This window comes from Astatotilapia calliptera, chromosome 7 (assembly GCF_900246225.1).
Source record: "Astatotilapia calliptera chromosome 7, fAstCal1.2, whole genome shotgun sequence".
Classification (NCBI taxonomy): Eukaryota; Metazoa; Chordata; class Actinopteri; order Cichliformes; family Cichlidae; genus Astatotilapia; species Astatotilapia calliptera.
The window spans coordinates 18362654-18386049 of record NC_039308.1 but is presented as its reverse complement, the minus strand read 5'-3'; the positions used below and the strand labels follow the sequence as shown (position 1 = coordinate 18386049).

General features: G+C 41.7%; 1 protein-coding gene across 10 annotated transcripts in view; it reads right to left on the bottom strand.

The window, feature by feature from the left end:
• LOC113025617 (probable E3 ubiquitin-protein ligase HERC1) overlaps positions 1-23396 on the bottom strand; it is a 43225-nt gene that overhangs the window by 11889 nt on the left and 7940 nt on the right. For 4 of the 10 annotated variants that reach the window (XM_026173550.1, XM_026173554.1, XM_026173551.1 and 1 more), the window contains 38 exons: positions 23190-23324; positions 22930-23095; positions 22022-22147; positions 21384-21605; positions 17840-17992; positions 17536-17668; positions 17094-17297; positions 16767-16985; positions 15500-15673; positions 15201-15318; positions 14947-15064; positions 14534-14732; positions 14124-14424; positions 13983-14031; positions 13848-13893; positions 13119-13372; positions 12798-12992; positions 12539-12659; positions 12209-12449; positions 11927-12084; positions 11669-11821; positions 11472-11569; positions 11223-11318; positions 9375-9542; positions 9023-9262; positions 8850-8933; positions 8364-8589; positions 6951-7239; positions 5846-6606; positions 5270-5483; positions 3423-3592; positions 2689-2772; positions 1779-1965; positions 1560-1687; positions 1226-1434; positions 747-1006; positions 576-628; positions 279-476 (listed from right to left, as the gene is read on the bottom strand). In XM_026173550.1, coding sequence (XP_026029335.1) covers positions 279-476; positions 576-628; positions 747-1006; positions 1226-1434; positions 1560-1687; positions 1779-1965; positions 2689-2772; positions 3423-3592; positions 5270-5483; positions 5846-6606; positions 6951-7239; positions 8364-8589; positions 8850-8933; positions 9023-9262; positions 9375-9542; positions 11223-11318; positions 11472-11569; positions 11669-11821; positions 11927-12084; positions 12209-12449; positions 12539-12659; positions 12798-12992; positions 13119-13372; positions 13848-13893; positions 13983-14031; positions 14124-14424; positions 14534-14732; positions 14947-15064; positions 15201-15318; positions 15500-15673; positions 16767-16985; positions 17094-17297; positions 17536-17668; positions 17840-17992; positions 21384-21605; positions 22022-22147; positions 22930-23095; positions 23190-23324 — 6950 coding nt within the window. Of the gene's footprint in view, positions 1-278; positions 477-575; positions 629-746; positions 1007-1225; positions 1435-1559; positions 1688-1778; positions 1966-2688; positions 2773-3422; positions 3593-4049; positions 4097-5269; positions 5484-5845; positions 6607-6950; positions 7240-8363; positions 8590-8849; positions 8934-9022; positions 9263-9374; positions 9543-11222; positions 11319-11471; positions 11570-11668; positions 11822-11926; positions 12085-12208; positions 12450-12538; positions 12660-12797; positions 12993-13118; positions 13373-13847; positions 13894-13982; positions 14032-14123; positions 14425-14533; positions 14733-14946; positions 15065-15200; positions 15319-15499; positions 15674-16766; positions 16986-17093; positions 17298-17535; positions 17669-17839; positions 17993-21383; positions 21606-22021; positions 22148-22929; positions 23096-23189; positions 23325-23396 lie in introns of all 10 variants that reach the window. The other 6 variants (XM_026173558.1, XM_026173559.1, XM_026173560.1 and 3 more) reach the window with 6 other exon arrangements.

Here is a 23396-nt window from a genome sequence, read left to right as displayed (position 1 = left end):
GGGCGTGTGTTACAAGTCGAAAAACTTAGCAAACCATTCACCAAAATATAAAAAACAGTGGACAGTAAGCTTCTGAGTCTTTATGGCTTGATTCTTTGTGAATGCCTGGCAGTTTATGTACAAGTCTGCAGACACGTTTTTGTTTTTTATCATTTTGTTTTTCAGTTCTGTACCTGTTAAAAGACATCATTTTATGCATCAAGGTTCTGTAATTCTGTTTTAACTTAAAAAACTACAGCACTTGGTTCTTTGTATAACAAAACAAAATGAAATAATACCTTTGGGAACAGGTGCTCTTGAAGGACAAGCTGAACTGTAAACTAGCGCTCCAAGTGGATCTGGCTCTGTAAAGGCAATGGGGTCTGGTACCAACTTCTTCTCAGTCAAACCGAGTGGTCTGAGCAGGAGCCCAAAATCTTCCAGTCCTGTCAGTTTCTCTGTGTCATACTCATCTTGGTGGCTCATCTCCCAGTCATCTACACAAGCAGAAGGACCATTCATATTGTATATTCATTATAAAGTCAAAGATAATTGTTCTGTTGTACCTCACGCTAGATAAAAAATACCTTCCATACCATCAGATGTGCTGTCCATCTGGCCAATTAAATCTGATGTCAGGCCTTTAACCCTAAAGCAAAAAGTAGGACACAACAATGATGAAAAGTGAGAAAAAGAGTAAATCCAAAATACATGTGGAGCATGTTCCATGAGTCTACCATTTCCCATCTGTACATTATCTCCTGTACCTTTCATATTTGGAGTTTGGATTGCTTGGATTTGCAGCCAGGTACTTTTCCCTGCAGGTGCTGCAGAGGAGGTAGAAGGGGAAGTTGGAGCCACATTCCCCTTTGAACCAAACATCCACGTAGGCCCCAGTGCTGTCATAGCCCTTACGTGCAGCACTCTGCCCACAGCCTGGGTGTCGTCGCTTTATGTGATTGTTAAACTGCAAGGTGAGGGTGTTGCACAGCTCACATTTAACCATCTGACTGTGTTCCTCTCCAGCCTAAAAGGGGCATAGTAAAATGCATGTAAGGACAGTAAGAGAAGAGCCTAAAAAGTTATGCATGTGGACTTGGACTGTCAAAAAGCATTAAAGTCAAATCTTTGTTTAACTGGACTAACTGCATATCAATTCAGTCACTTATATTTATTAAAGTCTTTAAAGAGACTGAGATAGATTAAAATGATATTTTTTCATGCACATTAAGTGCTTATGTGTCACCTCCACTATCTGCAGTGTGTCTCTCTCCAAGCTGAAGAATGAAGGGGTGAGGAGGTCCTCGTAACTTTCTTCATGGTATGGATCATCCATGTAGCCAAGCTCTGACTCTTCCTCAGCAGAGTAAGGGTGAAACTCTACCTGCTCCGGCCAATCACTGACAGCTGTGTGCTGTTGATACAACTGGGGCAGGGGGCTGGGTGATGGCAAGTCTGAAAATAAAAGGTTTTGTTAGAATTGAAAATACAATATATTAAAAGGAACTGTTGTCCGCAGCTGATCTTTGAACATAGTTTAAATGTTTTGCATTTCATTTTGATTTTCCTCTGTGTCTGACCTGCCCTTCGGAACGAGGTCCTCTGAGTGGGGCCTGAGCGTTGCCGCCGGGCCGGAGGAGGTCTGTTCCTAGTGAGGTGGACATCCAAGAAGTTCTCCCTTTCAATCCAGTCGAGCCCAGGCAACAGGCTGTAAATGAAATAACTGAGGCTGTCAGTGTACTCATTAAATGTACTGAATGTACTGAGTGTACTGAGTGTATGTTCATTGGATCCCTCACCTTTCAGTGGTGTGACTGGTGGGGCGCTCGGGGCACTGAACTGTCTCTGGCCCATCTGGGGACGGAGTCTCAGGAGCCCCCTCTGGTCTTGGTGACTCAGCTACTTGCTGCTCCTCAGTCAGAGGGTGCTCTAGCATCCAGCTGGCCAACACCTCAATGGTTTGTGAGTCCAAGTCACCTGCTACATCTGGGGGAACCACAGGGAAGTTGAACTGTCAGTTCAAAAGGAAAAGATGCATCGCAGAGTGCTGCATTGCTAATTCATGTCAGATATCACCATGCGACCACTACTGTTTATAGTCTGAGATCACCAGGCACATCTGACACACGCAAGTGTGACAAGAGAGTGAAATCTGTGATATAAAGGGTGAAGGTCTAAAATTTAGATGAAAAAAAAGGTGGTGCCAAAAATGTGACAATATTCGTATACTTTAAGTTGCTTACATGCTCATAATGTATGTGTACCATATGAGAACAAAATATTGTGAATTGGTCCATTTTTATGAAAGCAAATCTTCTGTGAAGATGAGATTTTTATGAAATACTGCAAATTAAAGAAAGTGAACTGTGCAAAAACTTTTCCACAAGTGGTGAAGAGAATCTTAAACCGATCAGTAAATTGTAATGCTAAGGTGGGGAGCCACTGAGGTGTGGATTGTTCACAAAAACCCAGTTGAAAAACTGGAAAGTCTCAGTTGATGTCCACCAATGAACAGCAACACGAAAATCCCAAAACTAGAAAACTGAACTTCTTATCAAAGAAAAAAGAATTTTCTCAATCAAAACGACACTTATCCTATTTTAGATACTACAGGAAGGTTGAAACATGCAGTAAAAGGACAGCTATTAAGAAGATAAAGCACATGAAGCAAAAATGTTGTGGCATCAGACACACTACACAAAGCAGTACCTGCTGCCTCCATGGCCCAGTAGATATGTCTCATAGAGAATCCCATTTCTAGCAACCGACTGGTGACAAACATTTGTGTCCGTTCTGGTGATTGAGGAGATAAGAAAAAGTGCACAAAAGAACAGAAAACAAAAACAAGCCCACAGCTCCATTTCGGGAAGTATATGTGTAATTTAGCAATTGTTTTTATTTATTTATGCTGCCTCTTACAAGTTTAGATTATGAAAGGCCTCCTCATCTTATGTAAAGAACTCCACTTTCTTGCAGGCTTGTAAAAATAAATGATTAAAGTTGCAAGTCAACTAGCCCTTTAATCCAACTCTATCCCATGATATGAAACACAGAGGAGACCTTTAGTCTAAAGGACCTAGCTCAGAATGCCACCAACATAAATGACAATGAAAAACAAAGGTGCCATTCAAGCATGTGAGTGCATGCATTTGATAGTATTAATATCTGACTAACAGCAGAGCAAAACACATGCTGTTTTGAGCAGCAAGTCTGCTGTGACCAAAGGCTAAACATTTATAACCATGCATAAGACAGACGATTCCAACTCAGTTACTACTGATCTACTGTGTTCCTTTGAATAAACCTCTGAGACACTAAGACATTTTCTTTTACACACTCCATTATTGATCAGAATCCTTAAAATGTGATCTTTTTCTTAAATTAGATGACTTTTTTTCTCGTGGGTTTTTTCTCCCCACCATTGTCTCTGTGCTCATTCTTACCCAGGCTGCTTCTGGCCTGTGTGCTGCAGGGACCGGGTTCCATGAAGCTAGTCTGCTGTTCTGTGAAGGCATCACAAGAAGCAGAGCTGGCAAGGCTGAAGCAAGGGTGCAACACAGGGGGAGTGCTAACCAGTCCCGTAAGCGTAGGGAACCGAGTTAGCACCATGTGCCTAGAGGAAGTGAGGATACAGCATGTAGAGTAATGACAAAGCAGAAGCAGCGCTGCACCAGTAGGGTTACATTTTCAATAGACATTTAACATATTAAGTAAATGAAAGGATCAGTTGAGCTTTATTCATTCTGATTCACTGCTATATATATGAAAGTCACAGTAAAACTAATTATGTATTCATCTATATTAACCTATATCATTCTGAAGTCTTTGGTCAAAATCTTCTCCTTCTTCTTGTTAAAACAAGCAGAAGTGAGGGCTTTAAATGTTATCTGCAGTTTTAACACATGTGACTAGAGCTGTGTTTCTGTTTGCTTCTTGAAAGCAGACGTAACACTGACACTACGGTCAGCTGGTTGAGTTAGAAGAAGAACAAGCAGGCAGAGCTGCAGCCTTGGTTAAAGAGAGTGCAGGCAAAATCTCTCACTCAGTTTTCCATACACATCCTAACTCACCCATTCCCTGGACTTCAGAATAGCTGTTGCTGCCAAAAGACACAGGTCTGCAGCAATCAGCAACAACATGAGGACTGACAATAAGACTAATTATTGTGATATTTGTCAGAGAAGTTACCAGACCTGGTGTTTCATGTGGATTACACAATCACTTTAAATCAAGTTAAAATTAGGGATGGGTACCGGTATCCGGTGCCATTATGGCACCAGTTCTGACATAAACAATAGTAACCAGACCGAAAAGCAGTGCACATTTCGGTGCTTTATTTCAGTGCTTTTTTTCCTGAGATGTCACACACTTTGGATTCTAGCCAATCATTTTACCTTTGCAAGCATAGTAGGCGGGCCCAGGTACGCATGTTCTTTTAGAGCAGAGCTACAGATTAAAAATGCCCAAGGCGAAGCGGTCAAAAGTCTGGCTGTACTTCACAGCAAAAGATGCAAACTCAGCAGCCTGCAACAAGTGCTTTAAGCTGATACTGTGACACTGTGCAAAGGAGGTAACACCTCGAATCTGATGAAACACCTGGCGACGTATAGCATTTTGTTAAAAGCCGAGAAATGCACCGTATTTGATAGCTTGCTGCGAGATCTCACACCGTGCACATCTACTGCGGGTGTGGTGCCTGTTATCGGACCCGGAGCAACATCCCCCAAAAACCCGAAGAGGAGAGTCCTGGCCCCTAGCCCTGCCAGTGTAGCAGAAATGATGACAGATGATGATGGCAGCAGCAGCCATTCTTCTCTGCGTGAGTAGCTTAATGTTGTTCGTGTGTAATTTACGTTGAGTAGGCTAACCACGTTATTACATTAATGCATGTAAGGTGAACTAGCAAACACCTTCGTAGTTACACGCGGCTGTCTTCTTGTTTGATGGCAGATACTCCCTTCACCCTGGCCAAAAAGGCTAAAATAAAAAAGTGGAAAACAGCTAAACATGAGAAGTTTTTGGATAAAGTTTGTGTTTTTTCCATTGTTTAAGCACTGCTTCCAGCCAAGAGTGATGCCATATATGCCCCATAGCTGCAGAAAAGGCTAACATTGTTATCTTTTTACAAAAATACAGCTGAACATGGTAGGTTTTTGGACAAAGTTTGTGTTCTCCATTCTTTAAGCACCGGCACCGTTTCAAAAGTACCGGTTTGGTACTGGTATCGGATAAAACCTAAACGATACCCATCCCTAGTTAAAATAACATATTTGTCACAATTTATACTCACTGGAGGAGGCTGATGGGAAGGAAAGGGTTAAAATTATCAAGGCTGTCAGCCTGAAGATTTATTGGAAGAGAGGATGCCAAATCTGTGTTAGAGGATGAGGCAGAGGCTCTGTTTGACTGGCCAAAGACAGCAGTGCCTTCGGAGCCCACGCTGTACAAGGACACAGAGCTCGAGGACTTGGAGATGGGCTGAGAAGACAAGTGGTGGCCTGATTCTGCAGGAAAAGAAACCGTGAAGGTTTTTATGACTCCAAGTTTCTTACTATACAAATGTTTCTATTTATTTATTTTTTCAAATTAGTGGTGACAAGCACGGGTAAACTTCAAGTCTAACAGTAGAACCGGGTCAAGGTCATCATAAGAAAAATTCAAAGTTAAGATACAAATATATATTAGGTCTGAACAGTGATCATTAACATACTACAATAGTTTTTTACCTTGTAGCTATAGTCTGTTTAACATAGTAACTATGGTCTTTTATTAAGGCTTAATGATTAAATATTTATAGCATGTAGGTTTTGCATTATATATTTTCTATGAAGTGTTTTCTGTCTGGTGAATATAAACATTGACATACCCTTGTTGTCTTTGTCCTCCTGCAGTCCTTTAACAGCTCCCTTGTATATCATGACTTGAACTCTCTCCAAATCAGCAAGAGACACAGTCTGTTTGATGGGGCAGTGTCTGACTGCCCACTTCACCATGCTCTGCACCACATACTGCAGCACCGATCTCAGCTCAGCACTTTCATCCCACTGTTTACTGCCGGCTTTAGCTTGGTCACAGTTTGGACTGGACAGGGAACTCCCCGAGGAGTTGGGGGGCTCATGTTTTGGCACTAGAAGCAGATCTGACAGTTTCTCACAGCTAAAAATGACAGTCAGGGATTTCAAACCTCCAGTGAGAAGGTATGACACTCTGAGTGCCCTAAGTTCAAGTGCAAAGGCATCCATTCTGGAAGTCTGGAATGTCTGCAGAGGCTGAGCTTGAGAGGTCAACTCCTGCAGGTCAGTGATCTTTGCTGCATCTTTGGTTGAGGATGGTGACGAGACACTCTCATCTTTTTGCTCCCTTTTCCTTTCATTTTCTGTCAGCCACGTGACATCATCTTGTATGTCTTTATCCAGGTATTCTTTGATGTTCTCCCCAGAGTACTTCCTTCTCGGGGGCACGTGAGCACCTAGCCAACCCTGTTCCTCCAGTAGCCCCATCAAATAAATCAGATCTAACAACACTGTTGGTTTGAGGCCTCCCAGGCGGGTGACATCACAGCAGGATATGTCACAGGGATCCAGTGAGATGATCGGCGTGTCGCTGGGTGACCAAGAATTCATGGAGCTTAGTTATTGGGAAGGATGGGAAGAACCCACAGATACAGCATGGAGTGATACCAGGACGGATTCAACAGGGATTAATGGATTTAAGAATGAAGAGGAAGAAGCAAGAAAAAAAAAGTAAGATCAGCAGGCTAAATGATGAAAATAAAGTAAAAATGTTAGACTGTAGAGAGAGTGAAAAACAAACTAACAGAAAGGGAAAGAGTAGAATCATACACATGCTGAAAGGACCAAGACAAGAAAATATAAGAATCATTTCATGGAGGTTAATGAGAATCGTCATTTACGAAAAAGAGAAATAAATTCATCAGAAGTAAGTGGGAATATGATCTCATTTTGTAATACCTGACAGAGAGGTCTGCTTCTTCCCACTGTAGCTTGGCGAGAGAGCTTCCTTCCTTTAGAATGCCGAGAAGAATAGCTCGACGCCCGCTGGGTTTGTGCAGGCAGAGGCCTCCAGCACGGAGACCGCCATCGACTCCTCCAATCAGAGCAAATACCGGCCACACTTCAGTGCAAAGAGCAGCCAGCTTGGCCTCAGACAGACACCGACAGTGTGACAGCACGTCCTTTGTGTGATCACCAGTCAGGTCCTTGTCGTTCTCTTCCTTCTCATTGTGTGACGCACTGAGGCCTGCAGAGGAACATAAGACACTGACAGTAAAACAAAGCGTAACATCCATTTGGCAAACAAGTGCCACACACTCCTGGTATCCCACTGCAAGTTGATCATGAATCCTTAAACCTAAATAAAATCCTAAACAAGTGAAATGGACTTCAAGTGAATATTGATAATAAGGACAAAAAAGTTACAAATAAAGCATAAATATAAGGGGTTAGTATTATTTTGAAATAAATAAATAGACCAGTGTGGGGAAAGCAGCTTGTTTAAAGATTAATTAATACTGCAGTTGGTGTACATCACTACATTTGTATACAGATTCAGTGGTCCCTTGCTATAATGCGGTTCACCTTTTGCGGCCTCGCTGTTTCTCGGATTTTTTTGTATGGACTTTTCCATGGTTATTTTTTATTTTTTGGGGTTTTTCCAGCGCACTGTGTTCTGCGTCTTGATTGATTGACAATGGTCTACAGCCAATCTCGTGCTGTGTCTCTTGTACAGTACAGAATGCGTTCAACTTGTCAAATTTACAATCTTCGATTGCTAGCAGTGTGACTCTGAAGTGCTGTACTGTATGTTTGTAAGTTTTCTACCCAACAAACACAACAATGTCCACGAAATGTTTTGTCCCTGCGGGTTCCTTTGGTTTCATTCTATAATACTGGACTTATTTTTCTACGGTTTGAACTTTGAGACTGTTTGAACAAGAGAGAAAAGTGTGAACATATTCATGCCTGTCTGAGAAAAGTGTATAAAGTGTGTAGTGAGGGGTTTTACAGCCTTAAAACATCTATAATAATTGTAAAAAAATAAAGTTGGCTACTTCGTGGATTTCACCTATCGCGCATTATTTTTGGAACGTTACTCCCGCGATAAGGGACCACTGTAATATCTGAATTAATGCCCATCAGTCTTTCTCCTTACAGATAAATACAGACAGATGAATAGAGTTTTCTATACTAGCAAAGTGTTACTTAACTTTTTAAAGAAAACCTAAGTTAGGTGTGTTTAAAAGCGAGCAAGTTAAACATGTGACCGCTGAGCACGCTGTCTTCTCCCCACTGTCCTATCATAATAAAAGATTAAAAACCTAAAAGAAAACAGAGGCAGAATCACTATTTAAGGGGGTAAATGACCTGTACTGAAGTTTCCTGAGTTATCCTCTCTCAGCAGGGGACCAATGAGCTCCAGGTGGGTATGAATATACTGGTTTATGTGCGGGGACCACTGGTCACACTGGTGGAGCCGACGCAGCAGATGCACTGTTGACTCGAGTAGCACAGTAGCCCGGGGGCTGCAGAGAGGGTCTCCAGGAAGCAGACTGCTGGGCATGCCTCTCATCTGGAGATCACTCAGAGCCACCTGTGACGAGTACAGAATTTCACGTGTTTGGGGGGTTTTGCAGTACAAAATATTTTTGAAACATATTGTGCAGTATGTGAAACAACACAAGTTTTTTCCATGTATAGCCCAGTGCAGCAATTATCCAGTAATATGATGTTAGGGCAAAGCCTGTATGCGTAGCTGCTTGTGTTTCCAGATATTTAACGTTGCCCATGCTTATTATAAATCTGATTCAAATAAATAATAAATCTAATAAATCTGTGCAGTACACCGAGTACCTTCTCTCCAGGGTTACTGCTGTAGAATAACACACAAGGATATAGTTCATTAGCGACCACACTTTCAAATGCCAACTTTGGCTCCTAAAAGAAAAAGAAAACAGGCAGACAAAGATTAAACAAGAGCACAGGACTCAATCTGAGGAATACTGACAGTAAATATTTGACCAAACCTTGTCATTCTTAGCAAATGATACAGTATGAGCCTCCATGTCCAGGATGCAGGTGATGGTGTCACCCTGTGTAAAGGAGGGAAGTGTGCGCACCAGTTCCCCTCCATGGTAAAGGTTGCCACTATAAGCACGATACAGCCACATATCTGTAGTTGTATGGTGGTTGTGATCTCTAACTGGCCAGCGAGAAACACCAACACACGTTCCCTCGTTGCCTCTATTCTCTTTGGTAATGTAGAACTGTGGAGAGAAGCGGCATAGTGTGGTAAATTCTAATTTATAAACTACAATTAATATAACAAACTTTGAACTGTGTAATTGTGGTCCATGTACAGAGTAAACTAGTACTCACCTTCCATATAAAACAGCCAGAGTTAATGGCAGTGGTTGCCAAACCGTAGCCTTTCCCTCCAGAACCATGTGAGAGGATGTTCCCGCTCTCCAGAGAACAGCACATTAGTTTGTGTGGGTCAAAGGAAAAATCTCCAATGGGAATACATTCATCATTGCTGCCAGGATTCTACGAAACAATGGATTTGATACATAATTAAACATTTGATAAAATATTAAACATGTATGTTATGTATTAAACACTTAATTTATATATTAATGTTGTTTTCTTTGTTCTTCTTAATTGCACTTACAGAAGTTTGTTGTGGAGTAAAAAAAAATCATTTTGGGATCAACTTGAAATACAGGCAGATGTGAAATGTAAAAGTAAGATCAGAGGTCAAATCTTTTTGTTGTGGTGCAAACTACAATGTGGTATTTGGAAACCACATACTCCAGTATCATTTCCTAAACATTGCCAGTACAAAGAGAGGCAGTAAAATCTGACGGATAGTCTTAAAGATCCACAGACTTTAAAGACAGACCTTGAAGAAGAGGTCAGAGGTCCAAATTAATGTTTATATATAACGTTACATAGCATTATTATAACTTTGACCTTCGGATTAAGCCACTGACCTCAACAAGGAGAGCGCAGAAGTCAAATGCGACATGATATTTTAAATCTTTAAACAGTACTTTCTGTATGTTGACAATACACATCACACTTGGAAGAATGGAAGTTTTAAGGCTTTTTAAAAAACGTTTCTACCAAGAGGTGAAGTTTCAATGGACTGTTAACATGACCCCTCTACACCCCTGCAGCTTTATCAGAATGAATTCCAAAGTTTTCGAGCTATTGTGTTCATAGAGTGACACGCACAGGCGCAAACTCTACTAAAAACATAACCTCCTCTGCAAAAGTAATCTTAAGCAAATATTGCAAAATAATGTGTGTCAATGAAAAGATGTTAACGATGAAGTGTTTCTGCATACAGAGGGTGGTAACTGCTGTGGACAACACACTAAGACAAATCAGAAATCTCACATTAATTCTAAAAAAATAAAATAAAATAGAATTTTGAAAAAAAAACTAGAAGTACATGACTGAAAGTTAAACTGAAATTAAACAAAGACAGGAAAATCCCATTTTCATGAAATAATAAATACAATAATAAAACATTACAGAGTTTAGTTTTATTTGAATTATTAAAATTCATTTCACAATCCTGATGTAATAATTTTGATAATTAATCCTACTTGTACATTACTATCCTCTGACACTTTTCATCTCAGCCTACCACAGAGAACAGGCCCATCTGTTCCATCGAGTGGCCCCACTGTTTTCAGTTTCATTGCTGCCAGGAAAGCATTTCATTTTGCCGTAAACAGCATTTCCTCTTGGATTACTGCTATCCTTGGCTATTTTCAACAGAGAAAAAGTGAAGGCACTTTTTGACATTTTTATGTGGCTTTTGTTTGGCTGGATGAAAAATTTAATAGACTGCAAAAATACTCAAATGTGATCTAATGTTTTAAATACAAAGATGAGGATTGTTTATGCAACAGACATGATTTCTTTTCTGCAAATCAAGACAGTATAAAACACGAGCAAATAAAAACACACAAGTTTAAGGGTGTGTAGTATTATTTTGTGTAACCGTTTCTCTCAAAAGGTTATCAGTCTACAGTGCAGGGAAAGGACAGTTAAAAAAAACAAAAAATGACTCCTATCACTTCAGATCACAGTAAAAACACAAATAATAAAACATAAGTGAGACATACAGAGAAGTGCACATGCTTAAGATGAGCCGATAAGAAGCTGCTGCTTTATTAATATGTAATGCAGTACATGGTGTTCATAATGTCTTACCCCTTTGTCTTTTTCAGGCATTTCTTCATGGTTGCTCTGACTTAGAGGCTCCTCCCACATATAAACAGACAAGAGCTGAAAGAGTTGTTTAACAATCTACAAGAAAACAGGGAAAAATACAAGTGGGTAATCCTGCATTCATCACCTTTAACATGTCATGCCAACTTGGTACTGTTCAGAACACTCAAGTATTCTTGACCTATTTTGTTCAATTGTTGCATTTACTATATTTACATGTTTACATCATACCTGTTCAATGTGAACGGGCTCAGAACAAGCAGGTAACAGTCGTTCTAAAACGTGGAAGGTCAGAAGCTTAGTGCGGAGGTTCTGGAAGCGTGGAGATCCTGAAGAGTAGAGTTTTGTGATATTAATTTTAAAAGCAAAGTGCAGTCTTAACAGTATTAACACAGATTTTTTTGTTTGTTTTTTTAAATATGCCTTACCTAAAGAGCACTTGTGTGAAATAATGGCCATGAGTGGATCGATCCATCTTATAAATGTAGAAAGTCTTTTCATTACTCTTAATGACAGTACACGCCTCAGAAACACCAAGAAATCTGCAAGCTGGGATTCAACTACTTTGCTGTTTTCTGCTCCTAAAACAACATAAAGAGAAGGAAGAACATGCTCAGAGGGGTGACTTGATTTAATGGTTTTACAAATGCCATATCCACCCTTTATTATTTCTAAATTTGCCCCACCGACTAGATTTGTGTAGGACTCCACATCGGTTTTCTCGGCTGTTCCCATCTCTGCTATCTGTTGCTGGTGGAAATTGTACAAGATGTTCTGGAGCTGCTCACACATCACCTCCATAAGGGCCTGGGATACATCGATAGGCAGCAAATCCTCACACGAGCTATAAGCACAGGTTAAATTTTTATGAAAATTTTAGACAAGGGTAAAGAAAAGAAAATAATTAGTAATTTATATATACTTTGTTTATTTATTTATTTATGTTTTTATAACCTCTTCATTCTCACCTTGCAGCTACAGTCAATATCTGAAGCAGGCGGGCACAAGCGAGCCTCACGGCTCCACCCAATAGCATAGATCCAGACGCTGTAGCTGCAAACCAGCCCTGGTTGATCAGCACACAGCTGTTGTTGGTCAGCGTGGAAAGAATTTCCAGGATGCCACATTTGATGACTAGCACCAGATCCACAGGCTGGTAACGGAAATTCAGTGCAAACATTGTGGCAAGAAGAAGGTGCTGGCAAGAACCTGAGTGTGACAGAGACAATATGTTAAATATAAATATCAAATATATATTAAAACCTAAACACTGCAACACTGTGTAAGAAAAAACCTACCTGGATGTTTTCTTTCAAACAGGACTCTCTGTTTAAGAACACGCACCACCTGCTGGTAGAAGGTGTGGGCTGCAGACTGTAAGTCTCTCTGTGTATCCAAAGAAGCTGAATGTGTGCCACACTGCATTGAGAAAAGAGGGGGGGGAAAGACAGCCAAATGAAGCATGGTTACAATTTTCAGTGTCTTTCTCTTCTCCATCCAGATTAGAAAGCATATTCATTACTTCTAAACGTCTTTCCATATAGCTATAAGATGTACCATGTAGTGCTGAGTCTCATAATTAGCAGAGTGGGAGCCAATGATTTGTGTTCCTAAGGCAAAGCATCCAGACAGGAACTGCAGCTGCACAGACTGCAGCAAAGCAGGAAACTGGTTGGATGCTGTGGATTCACAGCTCTTTTCTTCCATCTTAGACAGAAAGGCTGACATCTGACACAAGGCCTCCAGCCGCATCTGATCAAAACAGACAGAGTTTGTAGATCATAAGAGACTTTCAAGTTCCTTACAGAACACCATTTCGGGCCCACAACAAACAGCATCAATTAATAATTTGTCATATAAAAGAAAGATTTGAATTACCTCAGCCCGCTGTTGCTGCTGCATAATGGCAAAAGTAATAGACTTTGGATCTGCCTGACTACAACTCTGACCAGGGGAAAACACCGTTGAGGAGGGCGATAAATGGGGCAGGCTTCCATAGACAAAATGAAACATCTGGTTAAGAATAGGCAAAGTGTTGTTGCTGTAGTGGGACATGGTGCTGGATGGGCTGATGCACTGTCGCAGGCGATCCCAAGCATCTTTCATTATCCCCAAAGAACACAGAGGTAAACCTAGAGCAAAGAGAGGCTCTTGTATGAAGGACTATAAAACATCTCATTCATTCTCTTAACATCTTTTTCTGGATATTATCTTGACTTGACAGGCAACAAGCTATTAAATTATTCAATATTATTAGATTATGCAGAACAGTTAAAACAGTCAGGCTGTCATATTGATCAAAATGTTTTGCCTAATGTGATCAGTCTTTATTTATTCTGCCTGCTACAAATTCTTATGTTATTTTTAAAGAAAATGATAAAATACAAATCTCCAAGTCCCATTTTGTGCAAAAGAGCACTTGGGTCTTGTTTCCCAAGGGTTACCTGACAATAATTTACCTGACAAACCCAGACTTGAGCTGTCTGGGTTTGTGTTTTTAGTAGAACAATCAGTGTCTATACAATCTCTTAACGACAGCGTACAAAAGAACTGCCTGAAAATGTAGGTTATAACATAATCAGTAGATGATCTGAACTTTCCACCTACCCATTTTATTCCTTGCAGATCCAGAGGTGTTTTTGGACTGATCAGACTAAATGAGACATAAGAGCAGTACATTAATACTGATGAAGAGCTGTAAAGCCAAATTCTGTTAGAAGATTTTAATAGTACAATATTGACCTGTTTTCTTCCACTGACAGTGACTGTAAGGGATTCTGCCGACAATTTCCTGAAAGATGTTGTGGACAGTTAGTGTAAAAACTGCTAACACAGAACACAAATACACTAAAACAAACACACACAGCATACCACAGTCTTTACCTCCCTCCAGTGTTCACAGCCTGAACGTTCTCCCTTTCGCTGGGTTCCACCCAAGCAGGCCTGACCCCCAGCAGAAGGAAGAGGCATCGGGACACCACCAGATGGCAGACAGCAGGGAAAGACAAGCTTTCCTCAGATTCCCCATTCTTCTCCCACTGCTGCTTGGAATCAGGCTCTCCCTCAGGGCTGACTGGGCTCTCCACGCTGCTCTGAAGGGTGGAAGTGCCGAATGACTCGTAGACTGTCACATTCTGCTGCACTTGCATGGCTTCCCGAGTGGCCATGAATGATTCTAGGACTTCTGCAGGGACATCGAAAGATGTGTGAAAATAAGATGTGTCATATTTCTTTCTGTGTGTGTGGCTGTGCTGTTTATTAGAATAAGAACAAATACAGTTTGCATTTCTAACCTGACAGGTAAACACGACTGCCAAATCTGTCATCGTCTGCAACCTCTTCCTGGTTGTGGTTTGCTGCGGGTGACGGGGGCACCTGCACCTCCCGGCTACAGTGTCCTACTGATTGCTGCTCATTATCCTTCCCCACCTGCTCCACTGAGGTACATGGCTCTTGCCTTTCCACATCAGGACTTTGAGGAGACTGAGAGATCTGCAGTTTAAGTAAATGCTTTAAATACATATCTGTAATTTTACCTGATAAAAATGATCAGATTACTATAAGTTAAAAATCAATTAATGGACAGAAATGAAGCTAATCACAATCATGCAGCAGTATTTACAAAAACATACATTTTAGATAAAGTGTTTACAAATTTGTTAAATGAAATCAGGATTACATATATTTAATTATACTGTAATGGTACCTGTTTAGTAGATGCTTCTACTTGTGTCATCCTTGAACTGCTTTTGAGGGTCATCAGAGCACTTCTGATTTTATAAACTGTTTCATAGATATACAACAGCATCTCACAGGGCTCATGGCTGTCTCAGCAGAGTAGATAAACACAGTGGAACAGGTTATACAATAATATACACTGAGGCAGGAAGAAAAGGTTTGACATACTAGAAACCCCTTCAGTGTTGTCCAATAGATCTTTGACTGCTTCAGTAAACTGACCTGTCCTGCCAACAGGCCTCACTCTGCAGGCCCGTGTGTTTCAGGAGAGCAGCCAGACAGCAGCGGCACACAATTTGCAGCAAACAATCACCTGAAGAGCCTCCATTCTCCCATTCTGCTATCAAAGCAATCAATACAGATCAATTTTAAAAAGACACAAAGAAAAACTTTCCACATTTTAACCAAAATTTAAATACATCTTAAAAACAAGATTCTCAAAATAGGAAGTTAGTTCAATATAAGCTGTATTATTAACAATATACACTTTCAAAATTATACACATAAACAAGCACAAGTACCTTTGCCGTGAGCATAATCCTCCATCTTCTGCCATATGCCACCTGCAAGTCCTCTGGATGAGCCCAGTGCCAGTTCCAGTAAAGTCCGGGTTTCTTCAGTCAAGCTCAGCTCAGTGAGTCTGGCATCAGTACTGCCCAGCAGCACTACCTCGGTCAGCCATGTCATGCTTGAGTCTACAGATTAAAGCAACATGTAGAATGTTAATGAAAACTGCTCAGGATTAACTCAGACTATTTTCTTTGTTCTTTAAGAATAACGATAATGATACCTTTCATTTAAAAAGGTCAGGCTTCTGTGTGGCACAGTATCTTAAATGTATATATTTTTATCGTGAATAAGGCTACGTTCACACTGCAGGCGGAAGCGCATCAAATCCGATTTTTTTGACCCTATGCGACCCATATCCGATCATGGTATGACAGTTTGAACGGCACAAATCCGATATTTTCAAATCCGATCTGGGTCACTTTCGTATGTGGTACTGAATCCGATACATATCCAATGTTTTAGAAAGCGACTGCTGTTTGAACGGTCATGTCGCATTAAATCCGTCTTTTACGTCACCGACACAAGACAGACGCCAATTATCAGCGCCCGAGAAGACATCACGAACGCTTCCTGGCCATCCAGTGTAGATGTTAGTGAAACTGTTGGGAAGACAACGTGAACATTTTATTTGTACTGTATAATCTGCAGATTCTGACAGAAATCTGCAGCTATCCTTTGAAGCACCGCTCCTCTAAAACAGCAATAAGGATCATTATTAGGTTATTTACATTATTATGTAAATAACAAAATAACTTAAAGCAAAAATTGGGAAACGTAAAATCCGAAGTCTTTATATTAAGGGCCGTCAGTCAAACAATATTGTTTGCTCTGGGTCTAAACAGAGCGCGTTGTGTGTGACGTCTTCTTTTGCGCATGCGGGCTGCTTTGAGCGTTCACACTAGAGCGCGTTCTGCTGTCGCATTTTAATTGTAGTGTGAACGAGCAGACAAAAAAATCGGATTTGATCAAAAAATCGGAATTGAGCATTAAGACCTGCAGTGTGAACGTAGCCTAAAACTAAAACAATTGCCGTGACTGTAATATCCTCTTGGCCTGGAGCTATTAAAAATAACTAATGCCATTTGGCACAGCTAAATGAAGGCTTTTATTATTACCAAACCGATCATGGTAATATGGTGCAAAATAAATCTTGCATTAAGGATTTACGAAGCATTTGCACATGTGAAAACCTGAAGAGCCAGCAGCATGTTTTCCTACCCAGCTGTTCAAAGTCCATCTCCAGGCCATTCCTGAAGAGGACATTTGATAGCCAGACCTCTGACACTTTCTCCTGGAGGGACAGCGGCGAACCTTGCAGCATACCACCGAGGCAGCGGCCAACTGCCAGCGCTACAGACCTTTCCAGGTCCAACAGCCAGGCCCATCTGCACTCCTCCTCCTCCTGCGGCCCAATGCTTGTGTTTTCTTCACTTTTATCTATAAGAAATATCACTTGAGATTGTTAGATTGGTCTAGTGTAACAATGCAGCAAACAATGCTAAAGAAATAAATGTCCAGCATAAATCTAAGGGGCATTGAGCTTACCTGAGCAGGTTTTCTGATCTTTCACTCCTAGTTCTTGTTCCTCCAGCAAGACAGTCTCTGGCAGCAACCTGTTGAAGTCATTGAGCTGCTCCAGCAAGCCCAGTAGATGGCTCAGCAAAGGTTGAACTGTGCCCAGGGGCAGCAGGAGCAAGGAGTACATTACTTGGCACAGCAGGCTGCCAGACACTGAATTGTATAACACCACTGGGACAAGAGGTGAGAGGAGTAAAGGGATTAAACTAACTGAAGTGATGATAAATATAAACAATAAATATAGCAGCCAAGTAGAGATTAAAAATTACTTTTCAGATATATAAATGATTAGAAGGGAAGTGATTTTGTGTTTTTTGTAAATAAAAGAGTAGCAGAAAATCCCTTTTTAAGTGGTGTAGCTAGGTGAAAATAGCGCACACTTGCCAAACACTAAAGCCATTTTTCTTACCTTGCAGCTTTTTGATGATTTGTTTGTCTGGGGCAATCTCCTTTAACAATTTGGTTGATCTCCTGAGGGTCTCAGTAGCGCAGGGAAGCAGCAGGTAAAGATGCTCACGAAGCAGTGCTACACTGCTGTCATCCTACAGAGCCAAAAATGCAAACTTAAATGCAACTGCAATACTAAGGTTTGGTATGCCAGCACATTGTACCCTGAAACATTTAGAAATGTGTCATTCGCTTTCTATTGAAGTGCTCATTTCTGATGAGGTACCACTCATTTTCCTTCACATTTGGCAGAGTTCCTTGTTTACCTCGGGGCTGGAACTGATGTAGCAATGAGCAAGCAGGTGTTTGTGAAGTCCAGAAAGCAGCTGGTGAAAGTGAGAAGGAGGATCCATTTGTCCCTGACTATCGCCAACAAGCTGCTTGTCGCTGTTTTTTTCCAGTTCCCCAAATTGCTGCTCCTGTATAAAGATAAAGACCAACAGAAAGCATTAGGAAGAATGGGAACAAAGGATCAGTGTGTGAGATAGCTAAATACAAAAATAGATGATTTGAAATGAAATGTAAACATAGAAAAATATATATATGAGTCGGGCGGCGGCCAGGAGCGGAGGTCCTGGCGGACCGATTCCTGGCTACCAAGACTGGCAATTGGGACATGGAATGTCACCTCTCTGGTGGGGAAGGAGCCTGAGCTAGTGTGCGAGGTTGAGAGGTACCAGCTAGATATAGTCGGGCTCACCTCAACGCATGGCCTGGGCTCTGGAACCAGTCTCCTGGAGAGGGGCTGGACTCTGTCTCAGTCTGGAGTTGCCCCCGTGAGATCGTCAACGCACACCTCTGGCAGAGCTTCAATAGCATTCCAAGAGAGACTGGGGACATTGAGTCCGAATGGACCATGTTCAGCACCTCCATTGCCGAAGCCGCTGCACTGAGCTGCGGCCGCAAGGTAGTTGGTGCCTGTCGTGGTGGTAATCCCCGAACCAAATTGTGGACACCAGAGGTGAGGGGAGCCACCAAGCTGAAGAAAGAGTCCTACCGGGCTTGGTTAGCCTGTGGGACTCCGGAGGCAGCTGATAGGTACCGACAGGCCAAGCGGTCCGCCCCGAGTTCCTGAAGGATCTGGATGTTGTAGGGCTATCTGGGTTGACATGTCTCTGCAATGGTGCATGGAGATCAGAGTATGGGAGTATGAGGTGACTGGCCCATTGCTACGGGCCATTCAGTCCTTATACAACCGTTGCAAGAGTTTGGTCTGCATAGCCGGCAATAAGTCGGACCTGTTCCTGGTGGGTGATGGGCTCCGCCAGGGCTGCCCTTTGTCACAGATTCTGTTCATAATTTTTATGGACAGAATTTCTAGGCGTAGCCAAGTGGCGGAAGGCTTTCACTTCAGTGGTCTCAGTGGTCTCAGGATCTCATCTCTGCTTCTTGCAGATGATGTGGTCCTGTTGGCTTCATCAGGTGATGGCCTCCAGCTCACCTTGGAACGGTTTGCAGCAGAGTGTGAAGTCGACTAGTCACGATTACGTCGACTATCAAAATCGTCGATGACTGATTTAATAGTCGATGCGTCGTTTGAAGCTTTGTTAGATCCCAAAAGACGCAGGAATAAGTAGTAGGATTTAAGAGTGTAATAACGGACTGAAACAGAAGATGGCAGCACTGCATGTACAAGGATGCCAGCTGCCGTTAAACCCCAAAGAAGAAGAAACTGTGTCCCAGAATTCATAGCGCAGCCCAGCTCAGTTTCCAACAATGGCGGCAGCTACTTAGTTTTAATGTTACTCTTATTATTCTTTCTGGGTCACAAAATAAACATTTAACATATTTTCAGGTGAGAATGTAGCTGTGTAAACCTCAAATATCTGCTCAGTTTATCAGGACACCACATATTTTCAAAATCACTCAGATGATTTCGGAGACGTCTGTTACCCACTAGCTCGATAGCTAGCCGGGGGCAAGGCTCACTAGAGCCCGTGAGAACACCGGACTCCCGGCAAATCGTTTTCAAACCCACCGCCGTCTTTCGCTACTCAGGTTAAACATACATAAGTCACTTAGATAACTTAAAAATGATATTATTTGGCTTTTTTTTAGTATTTTATTTGTTCCTGAGTAAATTGGTTTGGCTGAGATTAAAGTTATAGTTTTTACACAGCTGAATAAACGTGAAGCAGACAAATGATTATCAGAAGTGTGAAATGCTCACAATATACTCCGGTGTCCCGTTATATTTTAGATAGCAAGGAGTTTATTAAACTTCACCGAAACAATCTGCAAATTTCATTAAAATTTAATAAACTATCATCTTGTCTTTATTTTTAGTTACCACATACCTTAAACACTTAAAGCTGTAAGCTAATGATAGTTATATAAGAGCAGATGCTGCTGGTGCAATAAGCTGTACGTTTTACGTCCAATGGATGCATGATCTGATTAGTCGACTAATTGCAAAAATAATCAGTGACTAGTCGGCTATCAAAATAATCATTTGTGGCAGCCCTAGTGTGAAGCGGTGGGAATGAGAATCAGCACCTCCAAATCTGAGGCGATGGTCCTCAGCCGGAAAAGGGTGGAGTGCCCACTCCGAGTCAGGGATGAGACCCTGCCCCAAGTGGAGGAGTTTAAGTACCTCGGGGTCTTGTTCACAAGTGATGGGAGCAGGAGATCGACAGACGGATTGGTGAAGAGAGAGCTGAGTATAAAAGCGAAGCTCTCAATTTACCGGTCGATCTACACCCCTACCCTCACCTATGGTCACGAGCTGTGGGTAGTGACCTAAAGAACGAGATCGCGGATACAAGCGCCAGAAAATGGGGTTCCTCAGAAGGGTGGCTGGCATCTCTTTTACAGATAGAATGAGAAGTTTGGCCATTCGGAAGGGGCTTAGAGTAGAGCTGCTGCTCCTCCACATCGAAAGGAGCCAGTTGAGGTGGTTCGGGCATCTGACAAGGATGCCCCTGGGCGCCTCCTGGGCGAGGTTTTCCGGGCATGTCCCACCAGGAGGAGGCCCCGGGGCAGACCCAGGACACGCTGGAGAGATTATATCTGTCGGCTGGCCTGGGAACGTCTTGGTGTTCCCCCGGATAAGCTGGAGGAGGTGGCTGGGGAGAGGGAGGTCTGGGCTTCTCTGCTTGGGCTGCTGCCCCCTAAACCCAGCCCCGGAAAAGCGGAAGAAAATGGATGGATGGAACAGTCTGACTGAACAGTAAAAATGTGCACAATATTCAGAAAACCTGCTAAAACTTTAAACAAAACTACTTATCAAACCCCACTGACACACTATTGATTAAAGTCTTTATTTATTAAAACATCCATCCATAATCTGGGTCTACCCAGGGGTCTCTTCCTGATTGAGTGTGCCTGGAACACCTCCAAAGGGAGGCACCCAGGACTAATCCTAAACCTAAGATTCTTAAACCATCTGTGTCCTTTTGACATACGGGAGCAGGGGCAGTACTCCAAGATCTCTGTGGATGCTTCTTACAGTACCTTCCTCTCTATGGCTGAGCCCAGCCACCTTACAGAGGGCACTCATTTCAAACGCTTGTATTTGTGATCCTACTCTTTTGATCTTTACCCAGATTTCATGACCATAGGTGAGGGTTGGGATGTAGGTGGCCTAGTAAATTCAAAGCTTTCAGCTATGCTCCCTTTACCTCAACAGTTCAGTACAAACATCCGTAACAGAGTTAAAAAACATAAATACAAAATTTAGGAAAACAAAATTTGACATGGGAAAGAAAAGTTCAAAATTAACCCTGAAAGCACTAATTCAACCTAAAGTGAAATCTTTCCCCATTTAACTCACAGACAAGTCACACACACACAAATGCCTCTATTTCCTACCGTGTAAAATCCTATGCTAAGCAGCAGGGTTCTCAGCAGCACCTCTGCTAAGTGCAGAGGGTCACAGGCGTCAACAGAGCTGGATGAAGAGGGTTGTCGGACTGACAAAGGAGTCACTGGAGGCCCCAGGGCTGTCACTTCTCCAAAATTGCTGTAACCTAGAAGAGAGGCTACGTGGCTCTGGTCCTGAAGGCTGCTGAGGACCATGTCTAACTGAAGACGCTTTAAAAGACACAGAGTGAAGAAGAACAGATGGTCTAGCTCTTCATAATTTAAATGTGAATTTATCAGAAACATTGCTGCAGAGAAGTCTTAACAATTTCACTATCACTTGTTTTCACAGCGTTCCAGCAGTCTTCAACACATTGCCAAGCAACACTCCAACTAAGCACATCAATTTAGCAGACACTGTTATCTGGCTCCAAATATCCATCCATTTGTTAGCCATCCAGTTCACTGTCATTACTAAAACCAGGAAAAACTAGCAGTGAAGGATGAATTCTTATTTAAAACAGTTTAAATACACAAGGTAAACAGTGGTTAAAAATTCAAAGCAGACTATTTCTAATGAGCTAAGACACAAATGTGGAAAATACACATCCTGTCACTGCAGCGCTGCTAAAACAGAACCTTCATACCTGTCCTTTGGAAAGAACATTCAAACTCTGAGGGCCCTGAGGAAGGAGTGAGAGGAGCAGCTCCGTTCTCTCCCGAAGTGGAGGCAACAGCAGGGCCGCACCAATAGACAGCGTGTTCAAAACTGCCTGAGGATTGATAGGAAGGGTAACAATCATCATCAAAATACATGAGATCAACAGTTAGTGCTTCTTTCAATAAATAAACACGTTGGCCACATGTCTGATTACACAGAATGGAAGCTTGTAAAACTTTTTCTCCAATGAAGTTTATATACATGTATACTGGAATTTATATAGTGCCCTAACCACTGATGTCAATTTAACAGCCATATACAATCATCTGCAAACCTGCAATAACACATATAACACAGACACACAGAACAAGACAAAATATATAATAAGGTCCTTAATACCCCTTGAAGAGTAACAGATAATGGTAACAGAGTTTTCTCTCTATGTTTTAGGTCTTTACCTTACAATATAAAGCACTATGAATGGACTGTTGCTGTGATTTGGTGCTAGAGAAATAAAACTGAAATGAATTGTTTAGTAAAAGTACTTGACTGAATGGAAATATGTACCGGTGTGTTTCTTTTTTTAATGCAGGTTAACAAAAATAAAGTAAAATATATATAAGAACTGAATTACTTGAAAAAGGAACTGGTAAGAATATAAGCCTGGTCTTGGAGTGCAGCCCCTGCTCCTGGCACGGAATAAATATCCATGCCAAAATATTTCATGAAACGGACTTGTGGTTAAATTCAACCAGGAAGCTTGAAAATCTCAGATTAATAGGGTTCTTGGTGAGCTCCATAATGTTTTGGTTTATAAGCCAGCACCAGCACAACCCTACTGCTGTATTAAACCTGCTGTCACTGTAGGAATACTTCAAAAAATAGTCCGCTTACTTGTTGTATGGAGTCTGGCATGTCAGTGTCTATTAGCCTGAAGAGTAGGTTTCTCAGGGGCCTGCCCTGAGCACCCAGAACCATAGCACCAGTGCCTCCAGCGTGGGCCAGGGACAAGTGGATGGACAGCAGCTTCATGCACAGCAAAATAAAATGATGGTGGTCCCTGAGGCACAGAGAAATTCATATAATTTTAGTTTGAATGAAATTTCCTTGAGGTAGATGAGTATGTTTTTGCCAACTGAATGTAAATATCACACCTTTTACAAACGAAGGGAGCTGGTGGGGTGTCGTTACTAATTCCATCACAATAGCTTTCCAGGAAGTTGCGTAAATAAGTGAACGTACTCTCCTCCAAGTCCACACAGAAGGGCCTGTGCCACGCCACAAGCTGCCTGAAAGCAGAAGCACAAATATTTAATAACTAATATGAAACACGGTTCTGTTTAAAAGTGTTGGTTCTCCAC